This window comes from Stegodyphus dumicola, chromosome 1, assembly GCF_044657685.1.
Source record: "Stegodyphus dumicola isolate Sdum_Otavi_A_Nest chromosome 1, ASM4465768v1".
Taxonomy (NCBI): Eukaryota; Metazoa; Arthropoda; class Arachnida; order Araneae; family Eresidae; genus Stegodyphus; species Stegodyphus dumicola.
In genome coordinates, this window is record NC_140768.1 from 83,937,867 (window position 1) to 83,958,909 (window position 21,043).

The 21,043-nt window shown below is 30.9% G+C and overlaps 1 protein-coding gene across 1 annotated transcript; it reads right to left on the reverse strand.

Moving 5' to 3' along the window:
• Positions 1 to 350: 350 nt before the first annotated feature.
• On the reverse strand, positions 351 to 20,275 carry LOC118183132 (uncharacterized). The gene is made up of 6 exons (XM_035352560.2): positions 20,077 to 20,275; positions 16,717 to 16,769; positions 15,224 to 15,331; positions 9,366 to 9,413; positions 5,381 to 5,437; positions 351 to 521 (listed from the first exon to the last, which is right to left on the reverse strand). The coding sequence occupies exons 1-6, from the start codon at positions 20,237 to 20,239 to the stop codon at positions 471 to 473; spliced, it is 480 nt and encodes a 159-aa protein (XP_035208451.1). The 5' UTR covers positions 20,240 to 20,275; the 3' UTR covers positions 351 to 470.
• Between the last annotated feature and the right edge of the window lie 768 nt (positions 20,276 to 21,043).

Genomic DNA, 21,043 nt, shown 5'->3' on the forward strand with positions numbered 1-21,043 from the left:
CAAATTAACTTAATGTCTCTACAATATTTTTGCGAAATATTACACTGCCCGAAGATGTGTATGCGTTGCAAGAAATGGTGATTTTAAGATATATTTTGCACAATTTCTCAAATGTATAACATAGTAACCGCATGGTTGAAGCTTGCAGATCCTAAATAGAAACACATCGCATATTAAGCAATTAGGTATGTTCGTAGTTGTGGTAATTTTATATGCGTGTTAATGATGTGTTTCAGATAAGAATCTCTTATATTAAAATTTAATGACTTTTTTCTTGGTATGACATTTACTTATGTTTTAATATAATAAAATATTTGGTTCGAGATTTAAATTTCTTCATGCTACTGAGATACATAAAACTATAAAATTTATGTAATTTCTTAGGGTTACAAATCAATACAAAATAATTAAAATCCTTTGTACCCCTTCAATAGAAAAATGAAGGTTTTTGAAGAAACCTTTTACTATCTTCAGCATTCTTCCCGATCATGGTATTCCTTCAAAACTTTTATCGTGCAATCCTAAAAAATAAACAGAAAATACATACTTCTTTAATTTAAAATATTTTTCATAAAATATGAATTTAAAATTTATGAAGGAAATATTTTAAAACTTAAATTTTTGAGATGAATTTAGTTATTTTAAATTACTTCTGTACATTGGGGAAGGAACTAACTCCTAATCCTCTGATAAGAAATAATTTAAATTATTTCGATTATTCTTGGTTATTGCAAATATTCTTCCGAAACAGGAGACTTATTTAGAGCTCGCCATTCAAAACCAAGCGATGGAAAATAGATCCTCCGAAAAAAGGAAATTTTTTAAATACCTGCTTATACGATCCAAAGCAATAATAATAATAATCTAAAATAAAAACGTACAGCAAAGTACAGAGGAATACAATTCGAACCTCTAATTCCTAGATTCTGAGACAGAGAACTTCTAACCAAGGATGCTGCAGATCCTAGCACTAAATGTATATACTACTACCTACAGATCACTTTTGCCATATATAGTCTATTTAAAGCATTTAAAAACAAATGAATAGCTTACGTAAACATAGCCTGTTTATCTGTTTTTAAAGCTCAAGGAAAGCTTATTAAAATTTATGATTCACTTATGTCAAGTGTGCTTCTTCCGTATATAAGCACATTTTCTACTATCTATTACTCTCAACAGCACCAAAATCCAAACCGCAACATTATCTCTTTAATGCATTTTTAACATAAAACATTTTTAATGAAATGTTTCAAATTTAATTTCTTCAAGCACCCCTGTTCTGGAAGCTGAACTGATTGTCTCACGATTTAATTATATACTTTGATGCTACGCAGTTTAGAATATAAATATTTTATGATGACAGCCATTCTTTCAATAACTCCAGCAAGCAAGCATAGCAAAGAGTGCTGCGCATGTCTAAAACACAACACCATGCACCGATCAGAGCTTCGCAGGTATCAGAAATCTGATCGTTATTCCTCGAGTTTGACAATAGTACCTCTCTTTGGTAATCACTTATATGAATTCAAAGGTCAAAAGCTTCTTAAAGTAGCATGAAATGGGATATTAAAATTAAGCTATTAAAGTTTTCAATTTAAAAGGCAAAAACGAAAGGTCTTAAAATTGCCTCAGGTTTCATAAATTAATGCAAATGCTTAACTTATTCTTTTTTTTCAAACCTATGGAATATTTTCATTCCTTTAAGTTTTAGTGGCAAAATACATATGTAATTTAAAATACAGCAGTTCCAAATTTGCTTTTATATATCTTTACAGAAACACTTTCAGAATGTTCTATATACATATATCACCACGAACAAAGAAATTCTCGATTCAAAACCACAAAAGTGTATGAAAACGAAAACATTTACAGCCCATTTGAGCTTGTTTAACTATCAAATAAATATAAGTTTGATCAAAGCAGAAATATGGGTATTTAAAGCTATCTTATGTCAATAGGATATTTTGAAATGAAAGAAAGAAAACAATTATTTTTGAGAGGCTATATTAAAAGTAGTCAAATTTGATGACCTTTCGCTAAAACCATTTTTACAGCTAATATAGGACATTTCCCCTTTAAGGAAAGAATTTGGTATTTACATTTTCTTGTTACCGTTTTCAGATACCATTTTTAATATAATCTTTTGCTACTTTTTTTAAATTTTCATTTTATTTATTTTTGATTGAAATACGAAATTAGATATTTATTTTGGAAATGGCTCCTAAAATTTGAAAATGAATACAAGGTTATGTAAATGAAGTTTCCGAGCGAAAATATTCATGTCAACAAAATGCAAAACAATGTAGTAAACAAGGTTATTGGATTTCAAGGAAAGGCATTTCTAACATATTAAATTTGAAAGGGAGAAGCGTCTAGCTAAAAGTAGAAATGGCTTAAATATCACATTCTAAGACTAGTCGTACGTGGGTAAATATCAAGAAAGCGAAGTCTCTGATCTTGAGAGAAAATCCACCGAGAAAGAAAAATAGATTATCGAAAATTGTATGGAAACACTTACGCTGCTGATAAATAGAAATTTGTGGTAAAACTTCATGAAGCATTAGTATTTTTCAGTGACTGTAAAGTAAAAAGTATCAATTTTCTCTTGTTCAAAGCTAACTAAAATAACAATACGAAATTACTTCGTGAAGGTAAAAAAGCTTCCCAACAGGATTCAAGATAGTTTCAAATTTAGTTTGGTTTAGTTTATTTACTTACACCAAAGCACGCCTAAAAAGCACGCGGTTATCTGTCTTAAAGAAGGGATGCCTTCGTGAAGAACTTTTTAAGGGATACTAGCTTGTATCCACGATAATTTCAGCTTTTTGTTGCAAAGATAAATTAAAACTCAAAAATGTTTTAAATGTAAAATTAATATATGTACATAAGTAAGTCATAAGTAATTTTAATGTAAAATTAATTCACCGTACTATCAGCAGAGTATTATAAAAACAATTTTTGAAGAAAAAGTTCTAACCTATGTAGAAAAGACATCATTAAAGTTAAGCGTCATGTGGACAAAGCGCCTAGTCACACGTCTAAGTCAACCGCCCCTTATTTAGCAAAGGAATGGGAAACAGAGATAAAATGCGCTGCATTTAGTGAAATACCGGTAAAATCATTTGACGCTTCTCGTAGGAGCTTTTGTTCTTTTAATTTGTTAAAACGAGCCTAAGATTAGTTTGATTACTTGAATATGGTAAAGCCACGAGGGCTCCTGCCTTAGAAGAGGGATGCCTTCATGAAAGACATTCTTAGAGAAACTTGCTCGTATTCGCATTAGAAAGTATGGAAAAATCATGAAAGCCAGCCCGTTTGCCTGGGATCGAATTCAAACCATATAGAACTACCTATATTCAACGCTCTTAACCACTCGGTCCCTCGTGGAGCATAAACAAGCCTTAGGAAAACGTCATCCAAGAACACTAAACGGACTTTTGAAAACGGCCTAAGAGTAATGAGATAAAATTGATAGGATGGTGCTAAGGAAATAGAAAGTTCGAACTGAATCCAAGCTATCGGACAAAAGTAAATCGCTCCAAAACACAGAAATATTATATTTATACACAGAAATATATAATTTATGCACAGAAATGAATTATCAAAATCATTTCTATAAATTGTGGACGATCTTTTGTACTATATGAATGGGCATTTTCTTAGGTGGATTAAATTAAGAGCTGTATTCCTTGTTGTTCAAGCAAGAGATTACTTTAAACAACCTATTGGATACTTATCTACAACGGGCATTGTTAAATTCTGTATTATGATTAAAAATTAATTTTGAAAAATATATATTAAGTATAAAAATATATAGTATAAATATATATTTAATTTATATTAAGGCCTACATTTTCTCTTCGGAATAATGTAACTTTATTAATGATTAAAATTTTTATTTTTATTTTCGTTAAACAATTTGCTTCTGCTCTCAAATTACATATTATATTATCAAAACATGTATAGTAAATTCTCGAAGGCTGTTTGTTATTAAATATCAAAATAAGTAGATGAATTTACCTCATTTTGAAATCGTTGTAATTTTGCATGAATATACGGATAATAAAAAGAAGAAACCTACTGGCATGCTACTAATAGAGAATGAGGAAAACCTTTTATGCCTACTAAAACTTGTACTCATCAACATTTGAAAAATATTATGTTGCAGCTTGTAAGAGTTTGAAATATGATCATCAAGGCTGTAGGTGAAATACATGATTGATTTTGCACTGAACTTAAGTATTGCAAAAAAAAAAATATCAAATGGACACAAATATAAGGGCAATGTTTTTCTCTACAATGCTTTTTCTGAAAACCACATTCCCCTTACATGTGCAGTTTAACAGCTTACATTAATTTACTTAAATTTATACATTAAGCGTACATTAATCTCTTTAAATTTATGTATTAAATTTTCGTCAAAAGAAAAAGTGTTAATTTAAAGCATTTAATTATTATGTTAGTATACCTTTTAATTAATATCACTATAGACCAGGGCTTCTTAAACATTTTTCAATCGCGACCCCTTTTAATAACTGAGATTTTTTTCGCGACCCCAGATATTAAATATAAAATAAAGATAAATATCCTCCGGTAAATAATTTACTTTTTTGGTAAACAATATACATATAAAAAGAAGTATTTTAGGACAAAATTTTTAAAAATTCTAATGAGACAGATGTACTCGTTTTCTGCTGTGTAACAAATTAAATGTTGGTGCAATATTTGACACCACTGGACATAAAGCATCTTCAGCATGTTTTAATATTGAACGACATTTGGTTTTAGTTAGTGTTAAAGCTGAAAACGTAGTTTTATAAAAATATGGGGTGCTGAATGAGAGAAGAACATTTAAATGCCACTCGTTAATATCAATTAATGTAATGTCTTTATAAGTCTAATTTCATTAATGTAATTTCTTTAAAAGTCTTATACTAGTTTCTTTAAATTCAACTATCGAATTGAATTTTCGCTACCCCAAAAATTTCAATTTGCGACCCCATTTTGAATCGCGACCCATAGTTTAAGAAACTCTGCTTTAGACCAATAATTTAATTATTAATTTCAGAATGCCTTCAACACCTCAGGCTGATATATTTAAGCCTGTTTTTAATTCACGCCTTATTTTCTGTAAAGCATTTCTGAAATTTTAAATCATCATATATGATAGACAACCTTATATTCAAGCCAATACGGTAGCAGAACTATTTGCAGGAAAACAATGTGAGAATGAAAAAACGATCACTAAATCGAGGGCATTAAAGAAATAATTCCAGATGAGAATAAAAGTATCTATCATGCTCATTTGCCTTAAGGAACTTAATTTAAGAATGCCACATATTGAAATCCGACAGTACATTAAGATTAGTGTTACACTTACGTGTGCGTCTTCCCATGTGTTACATTGTTCATTGTCCATTGGATTCTTACAATAATCCTGCAGAAAAAAAAAAGGAAACATAAAACAAAACTCTTTTTTGAAATTAATTTGGTCCTCTGAAAGGGGAAGAAATATGTGTTTAAACTCAAAATATATTTGACAAATGTTCCAAATTTCATAATAATGTACTTTCTCAAAAGAATAAAAATATTAATGATTCCCCTCTTTCTCTAGGAAATATGTCGACAAGCGAAATATATCAGAATTTAAAGCCACCATCAATAACACATTTGCTCCTTTATTTGGGCTGAAAAAGGCTCATCATTGTTTGTGTTATACTTTCACATTTCAATCATGAAACACTTAAGGAAAAGTCATGAAACACCTACACGCGTTACATAAAATATATAACTTAAGGATTATATATCTTATATAACTTCTTTTATATACATTGGCAATAATTATGGTGTTTGTTCCAAAATTTTGCTAAATTTCAAAGCATCCTTTAATGAAATAACCGCGAACGTTTAGATGACCAAATGAGGCAGACATTCGTTGGTAGATTGAAGTCAGTGTAATCCCAAGCTCGAGTAAACTTTAATTCCTAGCGTTGTATGTAATCTGTTGAAGCAGTTTTAGAAGATCGGATCCCTATTCAGTAGTTCGAGGCAAGAACTTCGGTCAATGTTAACTGACATTTGGCACTTTCAGTAAGGTGCCAGAAGACTACACAGGCCAGACAGTTCTCTCGTGCTGTGTGCTGGCAATAAAACCTTAAATTAAAGGGTTACTGTTTCCTGATGCTTTCTAAGAGAGGTTTTCTTCTCAAAACATAAAACAAAATTGTGTCTGGCATGATAAAAATATATCTGTGTCCGAATTCGACGGCCACGTTGTCCATTGATACGTTTAGACTCAGTACAAAAACACTCATTTTCGAAGCACCTTTACCTCGAGAGAACCTCGTACTTGACATCTTTCCTCTACCATTAGGAAAGTTACCACTGTTGCGATGTTCCATGGTCTAAGGACGAATTATGTTAGATAGTTGCACACCATTCCATGTGTTTGACAGAGGCCCCCTTGACCGCTTATATGTATAGAAAGCAGATATCAGAGCTTTAAGTGGCACTTTTCAGAGCCGCATATTTCTCTCAGCTCCTTTTTCATAGGCCACAAGTCTCGTTCACATAAGGTTGTACTAGTAGACAGGTATCTTCAAAGGATACTCTTCGTAAAGATCGATCAGCCAGATCTTGAGACCTAGACCTGATCAGAATATCCGAAACGTACTTAGAAATTAACTACAATTCGCTAACCACCTTTGAGAAATATTCAGGAGCTAAGAACCATTTTGGTGCAGAACTGAGTACGGCTGCAACAAGGACAAGTTTTCTCATTAAGAAAGTAAGGAATCTCTGTGCAAGATATCTACATAGATGACCATACCCTCCATTAGCCTCATATTAGGCGCCATCTTGCAGTATCACATTAGGGTATTTCCTTTGTTATGAGCATTATTCGAGATCATAAGAGGGTACTTTCACTGCTGTGTAGTATAAATTATTGTTTTATATTTCTCTGTCTCCATACTAAATTTCATTAAAGTCTGTCTTATACTGTTTAGCGAAATTCGAAAAAACTCATTTATTCTCTTAAGTTTGAACACGAATAAATTACTTAGAGCTAGGTAGTAATTGATAAGAGATATTCAAAATATATATGCTTCTGGATAAAAGAAAGACTTGCTGTAGACAGCTGCGTATTGAAACAGATAAAAATGTGAATATGCACATAAACATTTCTCTAAAATTCAAATTATGCCCCTGATAATGGAATGAAATACAAAAGTTATGTATCAGAATGCAGATTTTCAATAGCATACGTCTTATCGTTACGTTCGTTTTGTAGCAATCCTGATAGTGAATTCCATGACTATTTTTCAAAATGAATATCAAAGAACAACCGATTTCCGATCAAATACTTCTTAATTTTCACCTAATTAACATAAAACAACTTTCTTTAGAATCTGACGAATTCGGAGCTCTGTTAAACAGCCCGTATATATGTTTATGTATATAAATTATAGTGCTGTTATACAAATGAAAGGATTTGCATAATTTTATTTAAAGTTTATTTAAAAGCAGTTTCATAATGCCCTCGATACCTGTATGCAAATTGAGAGATTTCATAAATGTGCAGACATCCTTATAGAAATTCAATGCTAATTTACAACCGTACTAGCAGCATCATATAGAAACATGAAAGTGGAGAACATTGCTACATGAAAGCGGAGACACTGAGATGCAATGAAGTGATTTTGCATACTTGCCATGGTTTTGCTTCATTACCTGCTTTATTATTTGTTCAGTAAGGCAAACAAAATTCCTGCTTGTTTAGTAGTATCCTAGTATGAAGTTGCTTATACTTTTATGAAGAGTTCTTTGCTTTTTTAAGTAAAAAAATTACTTTCATAAAGATATTAGATTTTTATGCTGTGACATCGTTCTCAAATTTTCTGTCTTGGTGAACACAGAGTGACCTGAATTAACTTACTAGCACCTCTGTGATGATATATATTATACAATACTTCGTAATTTTCTTGTAGTATCATGACATTTTTATTATTCTTTTTACTATTATTTTAGAAAGGATTTCTGGTCATAAAATCATCCTGATTCCGATTTTCCAAGAATTGTTTCAGTTTAACAACTAGCATTGAGGAAATCATTTCTGAAATTTGTATGTTGCCTTTTTTAGTTATGCTTTTTTGGATATTGCATGACTCCGATTACGCGCAATCCAGCAATAGCCGAAATGATAAAGCCAGTTCGAAATACTAAATAGAATAATAATAAATGGTTTACAGTTGCAATTAATATTTTTAAGCTGTTGTGATTTAGCAACAAGTAATTTTTATAAACTCACGTTGACATTTAGTTTAAAGCGAACTCTCATCTAACTGAAAGTTAAAAATCATATTCATTTTTGTCATCATTTGCTCAATATAGACTATGGTATAAAAAAGTAAGCAAGAAACAAATCATTAAGAATAAAAATAAAACATTGTTGAATGAATTTCAATGAAGTTTCTATAAAAAGATTTGTGAGCAAACCGTACTATATAGTAAAAGTACAAATAATAATCTCACACATCTGTCACTGAAATAATCTTAGTTCTCACTGAAATAATCATACTATAATCATATGCAGTTTGATCATTGTACTAATGTTTTTATAGTTGGCTTCTATGTCAACATGAGCATTAAGTTCCTTTGCACCAGCTTGCAAATGCCTTCCAACGTATTTCATCTTTCGAAGAATTTAGAAAACAAAAAAAAAAAGAAGAATTGTATCACAGCAAATAGGGCTAATTCATGTTTTTGGCTTACGAAAGATGTTTTCTAAATTTTCTATCAGACATTTCTCGCAATATGTTGAGTTTGTGACACTTTGGAAAGCGCAACTCGAAGAAGCTCTATTTTGAAAAGTTTTATTTTGACTCATTATATGTTGCACAAATTTTGCTTGTATTATTTTTCTTTAATTTAATTATACAAATTTTCAATATACAAATATTGAATATACAAATTTTGTTGATTGATATACAAATTTTGTTTGCATATTGGAAATCAGTAAGAAAAACTACATCAAACATGTAAATTTAAGGTTTTAATTCTAAATAATAGCTTCCTCTTTGGCTATTTTTACACTCGCTCTTTATTTGAGCAGTACTGTAGTAGTTGCTTAAAAAAAGAAAAAGCACTTGTTTCTAATTTTTTTTAAATGAGAAAATTGGTAAGATGTTTTTTTTTTCTTAGAAGCATTTAAAAGTAAAATTTGTTTCTCATTTTTAATATAAATAAACTAGCAGTAGATGAACTCACAGAAATTTCATCTTTTATTCTCCGTTAATTTGATTTTACTCTTTGTTATATCTACTTTCTAAAATTAATGATTGGATTAAATTGAAATATACACTTACCAACATGATTTTAGTTAAACGATCTGCGAAGAATTCGAAATAATCATTCTGTAAAATAAAAAAGAGTGGAATTAAAAATTAATCATTTACTGAATTTATGAGAGTTTAATACAAAAACATTTCCTCTGATTCAACTCATTCAAACAGTCGCATTTAACTTACATGTAAAATTCGGCAATTATTCAATATCTCATCTTTCATATAAAATTCTCTTACAGCAATGCAATTTTAAGACAACAGTATAAACATTTATTAGGTTATATGTTCTTTTAAAGGGCTCTCATCCCTCTAATTATGTCGTTTAATATAACAGAACATCTAATTTTTGTATTACGAACTGTGCAGGTATGTAGAAGATGAAAACTTGCATCGTTGAAAAGTTTCATTTCCAGGCTGATTAGGTATTTAGAATTTAGAATAAAAAATGTAGTTTATTGTGTTTTGAGTATAAATTTGTGGAATATTTAATTACAAATTATTATAAAAAAAGTATTGGCAAAGTTTTTTTTCCAAGGGCAATAAATTTTTATAAGTGCGTCATCATGTTCTTCAACATTTTTGTAGAATTTAATAACTGCGTTACTTATGAGTTCTACGATGGGGCCAAGTCTGAGATCTTCATGTATTGGACTACTTTCAATATACGTATCAAGGAGTATCTGTTCTCTCTTTTAAGAGCTTTAGTTTGGAATTTCTGGCTTTTTCAAAAATTGTTTTTTGCTGCGTATTCGACTTTTACATATAGTTATAACATATGCTAATTTAAGATTTATAATTAAAAAAACGTAAATGGCGTAACAGCCCTAATGGACCAAGGCCTGCACTGCCCGAAATCTGCTTTCCTGACCGTGGGCCCCGGGGTGCGTAAGCATATGTCCTGAACAAGTGGTCAGCTTGTCGCAGGACCCCGAGTGTTTAGTCCCCAAGCGAACTTGGTACTCATTTTATCGACCCAAGTGATGGAAATCAAGGGATGAAAGGCTGAGTCGACCTTGCCCAGCCCGAGAATCGAACCCCAGACCTGCGGTGCTGCTGCGCGATGCGCTAGTCACTGCGCCACCGGGCCTTAAGACATATGCAATAAATTATTAATTAAAAAATATTACTTTGTATAAAATTACTTTTTTTAGTGAAAGTTTCCTTTATTTCTCTAATAAGTGTCTTAAAGCTGGTAATAGAAAAAACGAATTTTTTAATGTTCCGGAATATGACCAGAAATGTAGCTGTCTACAACTAAATGTTTCGAAATATGACTAAAAAGGTAGCGATCTACAAATGAATAATTAAGATATGCTGTTTCCTTTTTTTCATTCAATTTCTTCGCTAAATATCATTCATTGTGTTACTTGTTTCTTTCAGACGGTACCGTTCTTAAAGATGTTGGAGTTGATTTTAGGTACTTACGCTTATTCTCTAATTAATAAACCAAACTTCAAGAATATCCAGATAATTTTGCAATTAAATCTGAAAACATTTTATATTGTCTGATTGGGAATGATAATTGTATCACAGCAAATAGGGCTAATTCATGTTTTTGGCTTACGAAAGATGTTAGATGTGCACATACTGAGCAAATATGAGTAAAGTATAGAATATTAAGGAACCGTAGCACAATTTCCTCAATTCTCAATCTTTAAAGTGGGCATCAGATAGATAAGGCGTAATTTACTGATAAAAATACGGAAAGATGAATTTGATTACAGTTTATATATTAATCCATTTCGCTAAGCATTCCTGAAGATTTCGATAGTGTCTAAGAAAATTCTCCTGTTAGGAATCTAGTACTATTTCACTCAGTATTAGTGGTTTTACTCTTAACACCTGTAGGTTATTACATTTGCTTTGAAATATAAACTGTTCAGGAAGTAAAATTAGTATGTAATTGTACAATGCCTTGAATATCTTCAGTAAGCCTTCACAATGACAGTAGTAAGGACAGGACAGGACTAAGTGTGGGAAGCACCAACACATCGCCATGGGCAGAACTGGTGTCGCTCCTTCACACTAATCGTCTTGAGATGAACACCTCCACAGGGCGTACTTAATGCCACGCATCGGTGTTAATTGAAACGTTAATCATTAGGGCATAGAGAACTTGTGGTACGGGAGATACAGTTGCTGATGACAAAGACATTACAAATACAATACCATACATTACAGTTGATGGTGAAATTATAAATATAAATATATGTACACAAATAAACAAAAAAAAATTGAATGGAAAAACATTAAACATTATTATCTTGGCTAAGTTATTGTGATATTAATGTGATGTTTTGGGGACTGTAGCAGTTCATAGATGGTTCCCAGTTCATTGACAGTTCATGGATTGGATCAGAGTTCATACATACAGCTGAGTTCACTAGGTCCAGTTATGTCATTTCCCCCCCCATGTGCATAACTGTGGTCGTATTGTCTAGGTTCTAAATCTGTACTGACCTTGATACACTAAGATAAACTATTGCAATGACTATAAAGGCACCCCCCTTGGAAAACTGGCGTTCGTACCAGAGAAGAAGAAGCACTTATAACAGTTCCAAGCCGTGACGGTGGAGTGTGTCAATTATGTTTTTGATACTAATGTGGATTTTCCGGTGGTTTATCAGGAAGCGTTTGAAGTCTGTTCCTGGTGCTGTGGGATGGCGGATATGATAGTCTGCTGTTATTAGGGATTGGAATAAATAATGGTCTGGATCACCCGGATTGCCATAAACGCATGCTGAACGGGTGATAATCCTGGTGAAATACATAATCATCTCTTGGTTTTGAAACATTGTCCTAAACATATAAGAATTATAATTTCCTAACATAAATTTATATGCAATTATAAGGTATTTTCTTCCTCCTTTCTGAATGCCTTTGTAGTGTAACTTTAGTATACTAAAGTGCGTATTCGAGAGGTCCAAGTTCGAGTTCCGGCGAGGACATTGCTCCTTTCTCATGTCTTCTGCTTAAAAATAACCTAATGACTTTACACAATCATATCATGCTATTTAATATTCAGAAAAGTATAGAACTGAAAAAAAAATCAGCAAACGCTGTCTTAATACTCTTGAAACACGTGATTTCAGTTTATAAAGAAAAATATAAGTTTAAAATTTTGCCAATATGTTAAACTTAGTTTCGAAATATTTCAAACTGGACATAATCTCTAACTTTTTATTGAATATTCAGTGGATATACAGGACAAAAGAAAGATGCGTGGCATTTAATAAGTCTGAAGTGTTTCTCGTTTTCCTGAAAACTGTACTGATAGTTAAATTTGCCTGTCAACTGGGTTTTAAAATTAAGTCACTAATCGAGAATTCTGGATTCTGAAAAATATTAAAAACTGCTGACAATGACAGCTGCGGAACAAAATGATTTTACAATTTTTCAATATTTGAAATGATGTCAGAAATTATTCTGAAGTCTCAAATCGATTATACCTCGATAAGGTGTGGCACGAGAAACTGCCGTTATGAACAACTTTTACATTAAATGTCCAAAGCTTCAGTAATATTTCACTCAAATAAATGTGTTACGTTTACCTGTACGGAAAATTCTATTTAAAGTGCTGAGGATTCTCTCGAGATTTCCAGTAATATCTTTTCTGAAACAGAGACTGTTCGAAGGGAAAAAAGTTTATTATTTTTCAGGGAAAAATCTCTTTCCTAGCATCAACTTATACAAACAACCCCAACATCTTAGACATCCTATGTTTGGTTTAAGGCACCCAGTACAGTGCTTAAAATGTAAAACGAAACTCAGTAGAAAAGTTTCCCGTAATTGCGTCACTAAATTTTCAAGTATTTAAATGTGCCCACACATTTTGTTTATATTCTCTAATAGTACTAAATTGGTTTCCTTTAACTAAAGAAAATACGGAAATTTGCGATAAAGCCTGCAATACATTGTGGGACAGTTACAAAATTTGGTCTAGTCAAAAAATGTATATTTCATTAAACCGTTATATAAATTTATCTAGATTGCATCCGTTTATAAAACTGGATAGTTACGTGAAATTAACTGTCATATAACAAATTGTTTAATTTTTCTAAATATAAATTAAACAGTTCGAAATAGCCATTTATAAGAAAGTGCTAAAGCATTATTTTTCAAATTTTTGTTGTTCAAATTCAAAATTTTTCTATTTTATCTTTGATAGATCGTTGAATCAGTTTCTAAGCATGACTTATTCTTGCTCGAGAATCAGTCAAACCGGGCTATATAGCTGAGATAAATATACAATGTTGTTATATTCGACTCATTCTAAGATAAATCGTATAATTGTATTGACCTGACCAAGCTTTCACTCATTCTTTCCCAAAGCAACTGTCGCAAATATTGTGTTCGATTTCACTGGGGCAAATAGCCGAGTAAGTAAGACCACCGAGCATTATAAATAGACCTGTATTAACAATCACACAATCTATAAAACTTCATGAAGGTAGTCTTTATCTTAAGTGACCAGCAATTTCTGCACCTTTCACTGAAGAATAATGAAGGCCGCAATCTTTCGAAGTAACGCCAGATACTAATTATATGGTTATATGATATTAACAAGCATTGTTCTTATGTTTTTTTAGTTACCATGAGTTTTCTTTGGACGTAAATTGTACCATAAAAGAAGCCAGTGTATATTGTGTGATAATACCTTACTCGCTTCCCAAACGGCATAGTGATTAGTGACGCTGACTGTCGTGCCAAAGAGTCTAGGTTCGAATCTCGTAGAAGGTAGGTATGTTTGTAAATGCACAGTTTCTGTGCGGCATAGAGCACTTTAAATATGAGGTGAGCCGAAAGTTCTCTGGATGTGTTGTGTTAGGGAAAGAGGGGTAGGAGATCTTCGGGCCCGTCCCCTCAGGGTGCTCTCCATCAAAATTGGGAGCGGAACTGAGCAAAGCCGTACTCTCACCCGTATTGGGCTCAAGGCACTTGCCGACGGCAGACGCACTCTTGCACTCCTTGCCACGATGAATTTCGAGGACTTGTTCTGAGAAAATTCACAACAACAACAACAATGTTCTACACATATCCAGCTAAGCACTGATTTCACTAAAAATTATTCACCACTTCACCTGCACATTTGAAACTAAAAAAAGGAATTTTATTGAATTACCAATAATCCGTCAGAAGGTAAAATTTCGAGCGTTAGACTGCATAATTATTTAGTTTAGCAGATGCTGCTGAAACCTGCTGTTGTTTGTTTCTAGAAATTGAAATATTTGATTGCTTCTGAGCTAAATTATAATAAAAGATTTTTAAGAAATGTCTTAAGAATGTCATGTGTCTTAAGAAAAACTATGCAATGAAAACAAAACATTCCACAAAATAAAGCAGTTACTTTAAGCAGATAATTTTAAATATACAAATGTTCTAATCACTTATAATCACAGCAATATAATACTATCAACAATATGTTTTGCATAATATTCTAATCACTTAAAATAATCACAATAATATAATATTATCAACAATACATTTTGCGTAATATAAAATAAGGCAACCGATAATTAAAAAGGTGGCTTGATCTTCATATCAATACGCAAGTCAATATTACATATATTAGAGTCCTGAAAAATTATTCTTTTTGATAATTAGCTACTTCTTTCACCAATCAAAAGAAGTGTCTTCTCCGAGCATAAATTTAGAAGCTCGAACTCTTGCACGGTAGGAGTCATTTGAATAGTATGAATCACCTTTTAATTCATTCAAGAAGATTTTGAGTAAAATTAAATTTTTTAAAGGATTTGACCTCAAAAGAATATTTTTTGCCATTTCTTTCAAGCTTTTATTAAAAATGACATTTTTTTCACAAAATGTGTATCCGAAAGACTCTTAATATGTGTATAGAAAAATATGAATTAATGACTTACATGAGTTTCCTCGTCGTCTTTGCACATCTGTCCCAGACGTTCTTCCGAAGCTTCAGATTCAAATTCTATCGGATACTCCAAGAACCAGTCGAATGCCATTTTCATTTCCTAATTAAGAATGAATACATATATTAAATAATCGTAATTAAGATGCTATTGTAAAAAAATAGTTCAGCTGCACCATTAACTTAGTTTGGCAGAACAGGTTAAGTAAATTGACCATAATTACACTATCAAACACAAAATTTCATTCCAGAGAAAAGGCATAAATCAGAAAAAATTAAAGTCTCTCGTCTTAGCTACTTAACTTCTGTGTCACTTATTAATTAGAGTTTCACTTTTAAAATTAATTATTGTTTTTTATTAATTAGAATTTCACTTAATTAACTTTTATATTACTTATTAATAAGAATTTCACTATTTAAATTCGAAAATGAACATTTCTTGTTTTCAACGGCAAAATTTTAATACATTGGGTGTTGCTTCAAACCCTAGCCAAGCACCTCTATAAAATATTATAAAGTATCAGTTTTATTATTTTTAAATGCATTACTTATGTATTATTTTTAATAAAATAAAGAAATAATATAGAGATATAAAAAATTATGACAGCACTTAACACTCTATCCAGAATTCTAAAGATATACTGTTTTTTAAATATTTTGTGATTTTTATGTTGAATTTTATGTGGTGTAAGTGCAAAGAAAATATCGGCTAATAAATAAAGTTAAAAAGACAAAAATTTAACAACAAAAAGACAAAACATGTAGTGCATATCATCTTATTTAGAAAACTGAACATCGATATCATAAACCGAGAAAAGACCGAAAAATACACAAAACAAAAATGTATGGCAATACTTAAAACTTTATTAAAAATTTAAAAAATATGTTTTTTTTTTTTTTTTTTTTTTTTTTTTTACTTATTTATTGAAGTTTAAATGGAGTAAGTGCGAAGAAAACGATATTTAATAGTTAAAAAGAAAAAAAAAAAGCTGTGTAAATAGGAGTGAGTCCAAGCGCAGACTGGTAAACTGCGAGGTCATCGAGAGCATAAACAACCTTAACAAACCCTCTGGTGAGACATTAAAATCTGAATCCTTTCAGATGTTTTTCTTTTCATTCTTATAATATTTTAGTTTATTATTTACTTGTTTATCATTAATATTTTTATAGTTTGCATTTAATTTAATTATTCAATATTTTTTGTTTATTTATTTATTCATCTTTTTATTTTTGTTCACTATTCGTTACATCCAGTCTTCTGTAGTGTTCCCGCAATGATACGTTTAGGTATTAAGACCTACAAAGGACAAATTATCATGTCAGGAGTTAATCCATGAAAACTAATAGAAATTATTTTTGATTAACACTCATTTTCCGCATGTTCAGTTTAAGGATTGCTGACGGAGGAAGTAAAGTTAACAATTGTTTAGTCAGTTAAGAGGGTAATGCATCTGCAGATGTCTCTTACATAGTAGTGTGTGCACTTACTTCTGGCGGTAAAATGTTCACGCAATCCCAAATTTTCTGATATGCTTCTTCCCCTGCGAAAAGAAAATAATAAATTAAAATATTATCTACATCAATACAGGCATAAAACGTACAAAATAGGAAAATACGTTATCATAAATTCTGATGGCAGTGCAATTTTTTTTTAACTTTTACTATTAATTGTTACACCCAGATTTTATCAGAAGAACTAAGCAATAAAAAGAGAAGATAAGCGAACGTCCAACCAAATAATAATATTTCATGAATCTGCCTATCTTCTGCTGTAATTCCATATCAGTTCACATTACAGAAAGTCATAAGATTCCTATTCTCTCAGTATCATATAATAAAGCATAGGCCTCTGAAAGTTAAAGAGAGTAACAAATAGGTACTGTTCGTGTCTTTGATCCGTTAATAGCTCCGTTACCGTTAAGTTGGTTATTTGAATATGACAAAGCACACGAAAGCTATGTGATTAAGGGAAGGGAAGCCTTAGTGAACGACTTTCAAGGAAAACTTGATAGTATTTATGCTATATATATAATATATGTTTTATGTTATAACCGCGAAAACAGCTATTCAAACAACCCATTCGTTTTACTTTGAACAAAAGTCATATTCAGCTGGCTTAACCACTCAGTCACTAGTAGGACACTTCGTTACTATATCGCACAAAATTTTATCAAGTTACTTTCTGCATTAGTTTTCTCAAAATTCACTTGACATCTTCTTGCCTCTTATGCCTCTTAATCTTTGTTTTAATTTTTAGTAGACATTTAGACATTTGAATTTTCTGTTTCTTCATTTTGAAATGCTTAACTCTATAACAGATCATAACTCTGTATCTTTCATGATTTTTATCCGTTCTAAAACTTTAAAAGCACTTATATGTAATTCGATATGACTTGGTAATAAACTGAATTTTCACTTCACATTTTATGAAGATAACAATTAAGAAATAATAAGTTCACATCAACAAAAAAAAAAAAAAAAAAAAAAAAAAAAAAGAAGGCAACAGGCGTTAAATCTAATCCATAGAAAGAAATTAAAGTTTGGACGAAACCTAAGTTTTATTGAGTCCGAATGCCAGTCCTGAAAGATCCTCAAATCTTTCACATACGAAACACAATGAGAAGAAAAATACAAAATTTTATTTAGTATTAAAATTTTAATTAAACCGAAATTTGAAACCTGCGTTTAACGAGAAACAAATTTAACAATACAGTTTTAAAAAATACACCTACATTTGATAAGACGATACAAATAAAATCTATTAAATGAAGTACATAATTAAAATTAACTTAGTTCATTAATTCAAATTAATTTATTAATTAAATAAAAGTTAATTTATTGAATCTTGAAATTTATTTCTAGGTATAAATTGATAAGAATATTTGTGCAACATTTCAAGAGTTTTACGTTTTCTAGAATTTTTAAATCAAATCAAGTGCAAACCAGAGATTATTTTAAGTTAACAAAGGTAAACACTATACACGGAATGCTAAATTCTCTCCAAAAAAATAAAGAGTAAGGCACTTTAAACCATCATCTGCTGATAATGGTGATTCAGGTCTGCTCAGGTTGCAAAAGGAGCTCTGTATTTTTTAATGAATAATGCTATTTTCATCAATAACTTTAAATTTTCTAAAATTTTGAGTTGAAACTTCAATTTTTTAGGGTAGGATTACAGAGTTTAAAGTCGAATAAAAAGGGGAAATACTCGATTTTTTTTAAATCTTTTGTTAAATTAGTGGATTCGAAGATCTATAATTCTGTCCCTAGAAGAGACACTAACCTGTTTTCGTCTGAAAAAGACGAATGCGTGTTGATAGAGTTTTATATAACAGATAGAGATTGGTTAAAATTTATACATAATTTATTTAAATATTTTTCCACTTTCCATGATTACCTCAACAAAAAAATATATTTCCAAGGTGTTTAAAAACATACGCACTTATTTAATTTGTATAATGATAATTGACTCAAACACTGCTACTAATAGTAAGTTGGTTTCGCTGTGCATTTACCAAAGTTTATTTTTTGACTAAATCCAGTTGAAAACTAATGGACCATTGCATTGTTCATTTTCTCCTGAAAAATGGGAGATTATTGCAGACTTTTAGATTTCAAGACGGTTATTTTTTTAATTATTTTGGAGTATTACATATAAATAAGTAAAGTGAACTATTTAAGAATTTAAAATTGCCGAATGGAATGGTATTTATTATTAGTTTAAAGATGAATGAAAAAATACAAATAGTAGCAGACAGGAAAAGTGAATAAAATTTCCTCGAGATTTTTGGAAAAAATTAAACTTCTTTACCTCCTTTGTAATGTGACCATTTTCAAATTAAATCTTTAAGACATTTGCCAGCAAAATACTTAAGAAATGGCTGTAATATTTTCCAAACGAATGATTTTCAATTTTGCCAATAATGTTCATTTGTAAAAGATGATGTTTTTAATACTAGAAACAAATTCTCTCGTAAATTAGTTCCCAAGACTTCCATTACATTTCTTCAGTTGCCTTAAAGAATTAAAGCAGTTAAACATCTTTATGAGACAAATCTACATCATAAAACTCTAAAGGCGATAAGTCAGCATAAGGATTATAAATCTTTATTACCATAAAGATAACTTCATGCATGAGATTTATGCCATAAAAGATTGTGTATTTAAGCTCAGATTATTCAAAAATAATTTCTAATACATTAATTTTTTGTGCTGTCTTCTTGCCATATAATGTAATCTTCCTAAATTCTGCTACCCTACAATGTAGTCCCTAAATTCTACCACCCAGTAGGGCCGCATGGATTGCACAGGCTCTGATGCCGGACATGCTGACAGAGCTAAAATTTTATGGAAGAATCGAAATGTAAGAGTTCAAAACATCCCTTCTGCATATTAAATAACGAAAGGCATTACGTCTGCAAATATTTTTGTACTAGATCACTGGCGAGGAAGAAATAAGCAAGCAAGTTCGTGCATTTATTTCTTAAAGCAAGCAAGTCGGGTCTACGATTAGCTAGTGAAGAGATATTTATTCAAGCAGTCGTTTTGAAAACCCTATGTATCACTTCAGTCAGGAAGGTAACCCTGCCGAATGATTGTCGAAGTGATACCATAGGATCTGCATACGAGAAGCCTACCTTTCAATATGTAAAACATGGCCAAAGAGGTCGAAAAAACATGAATTAGTGTGATACAATTTCGGCCTATGAATATAGAGCGGGGTGAAACAGCGATTGCCAAATCAGGAAATCCTTTGTAATCGAATTGCAGTCTATGATCGAAGCCAAAAAGATTTTTAAAAATATTCTAAGGTCCTAAAACAGAAAGGAAACTGAGAAGCGTATATACCTAAATAGCAGCTCACATCGAAGAAACATTTGACCAGCTCATCTTGGGACATATCATTATCCTCTTCTTCTTCGTGTGGTTCCAAGCCAAATGAACAAGCAAAAGGGCAAATCAAAATCAAAACTACAAAACAAAACGTGAACATTTTAATTAAAGCTTCCATTTCTTTTTCTGATATTTCAACTGCCGAAGAATATTTTCAGGATATATTTAAAGGCTTTTAAATAAAACAAAGCTGCTTTTTATCCTTATTTAAGCTTATTTAAGCTGTTTAAACAACTGTAATTCTTCTATTGTTGTTTATCCTCAGGCAATGGAAATACTCTTTTTTTTAATCCAAATGCGCTCCCCAGGGAAAATGGAGAAAAATACCTAAAGTTATTGGTTATTGGTTCCTCGTAATATTATTACACGCAAAATGTTGTTCAAATACTGTGACTGATATGCAATGTTTTTTCCTTTTATGATTGTCCATACACATCATGCTAAGATTATTAAGGAAATGAGGTTCAAATGGATGTGTTTTCCATGATGTGGTATTAATCAATATAAAACTTTGCAAATGGAAAATTTTTAATTCGATCGCTGTTGTTACCCTGATCATTAAGCAGAGCTTATCGAGCAATTAGATTTTTTTCTCAATCTAATTAAAATAATTATTTTTTCCATTAAATTAGGAACAATCAGCTAATTCGCTTAAATTAATGTTCAAAAATTCTCACCAAATTTTTTACCTCAAGAAACTATTTATTACTCGGAAATAACTATCTATATCTCTTTAGTTATTTATGACTCTACAGTAATTAAACAATTCCTTTACTCTAAAATGAAAAAAAAAAAATGTTACACTGACTCTCTAAAAAAAAGAACATAGTATATTGTCATTCTCTGAAACATTAACTGTACAAAACATAGATAATAATATGAATAGATAATGAATGAAAAAAACCTATAGAGTAAAGAAAAC

Coding starts and splice junctions, on each gene's coding strand:
- LOC118183132 (XM_035352560.2), bottom strand. CDS start 20,239: ATGGAAGCTTTAATTAAAATGTTCACGTTTTGTTTTGTAGTTTTGATT. Junction 15,332..16,716: donor TGAACATTTTACCGCCAGAA/GTAAGTGCACAC, acceptor ATTCTTAATTAG/GAAATGAAAATGGCATTCGA. Junction 9,414..15,223: donor AAGACGACGAGGAAACTCAT/GTAAGTCATTAA, acceptor TTTATTTTACAG/AATGATTATTTCGAATTCTT.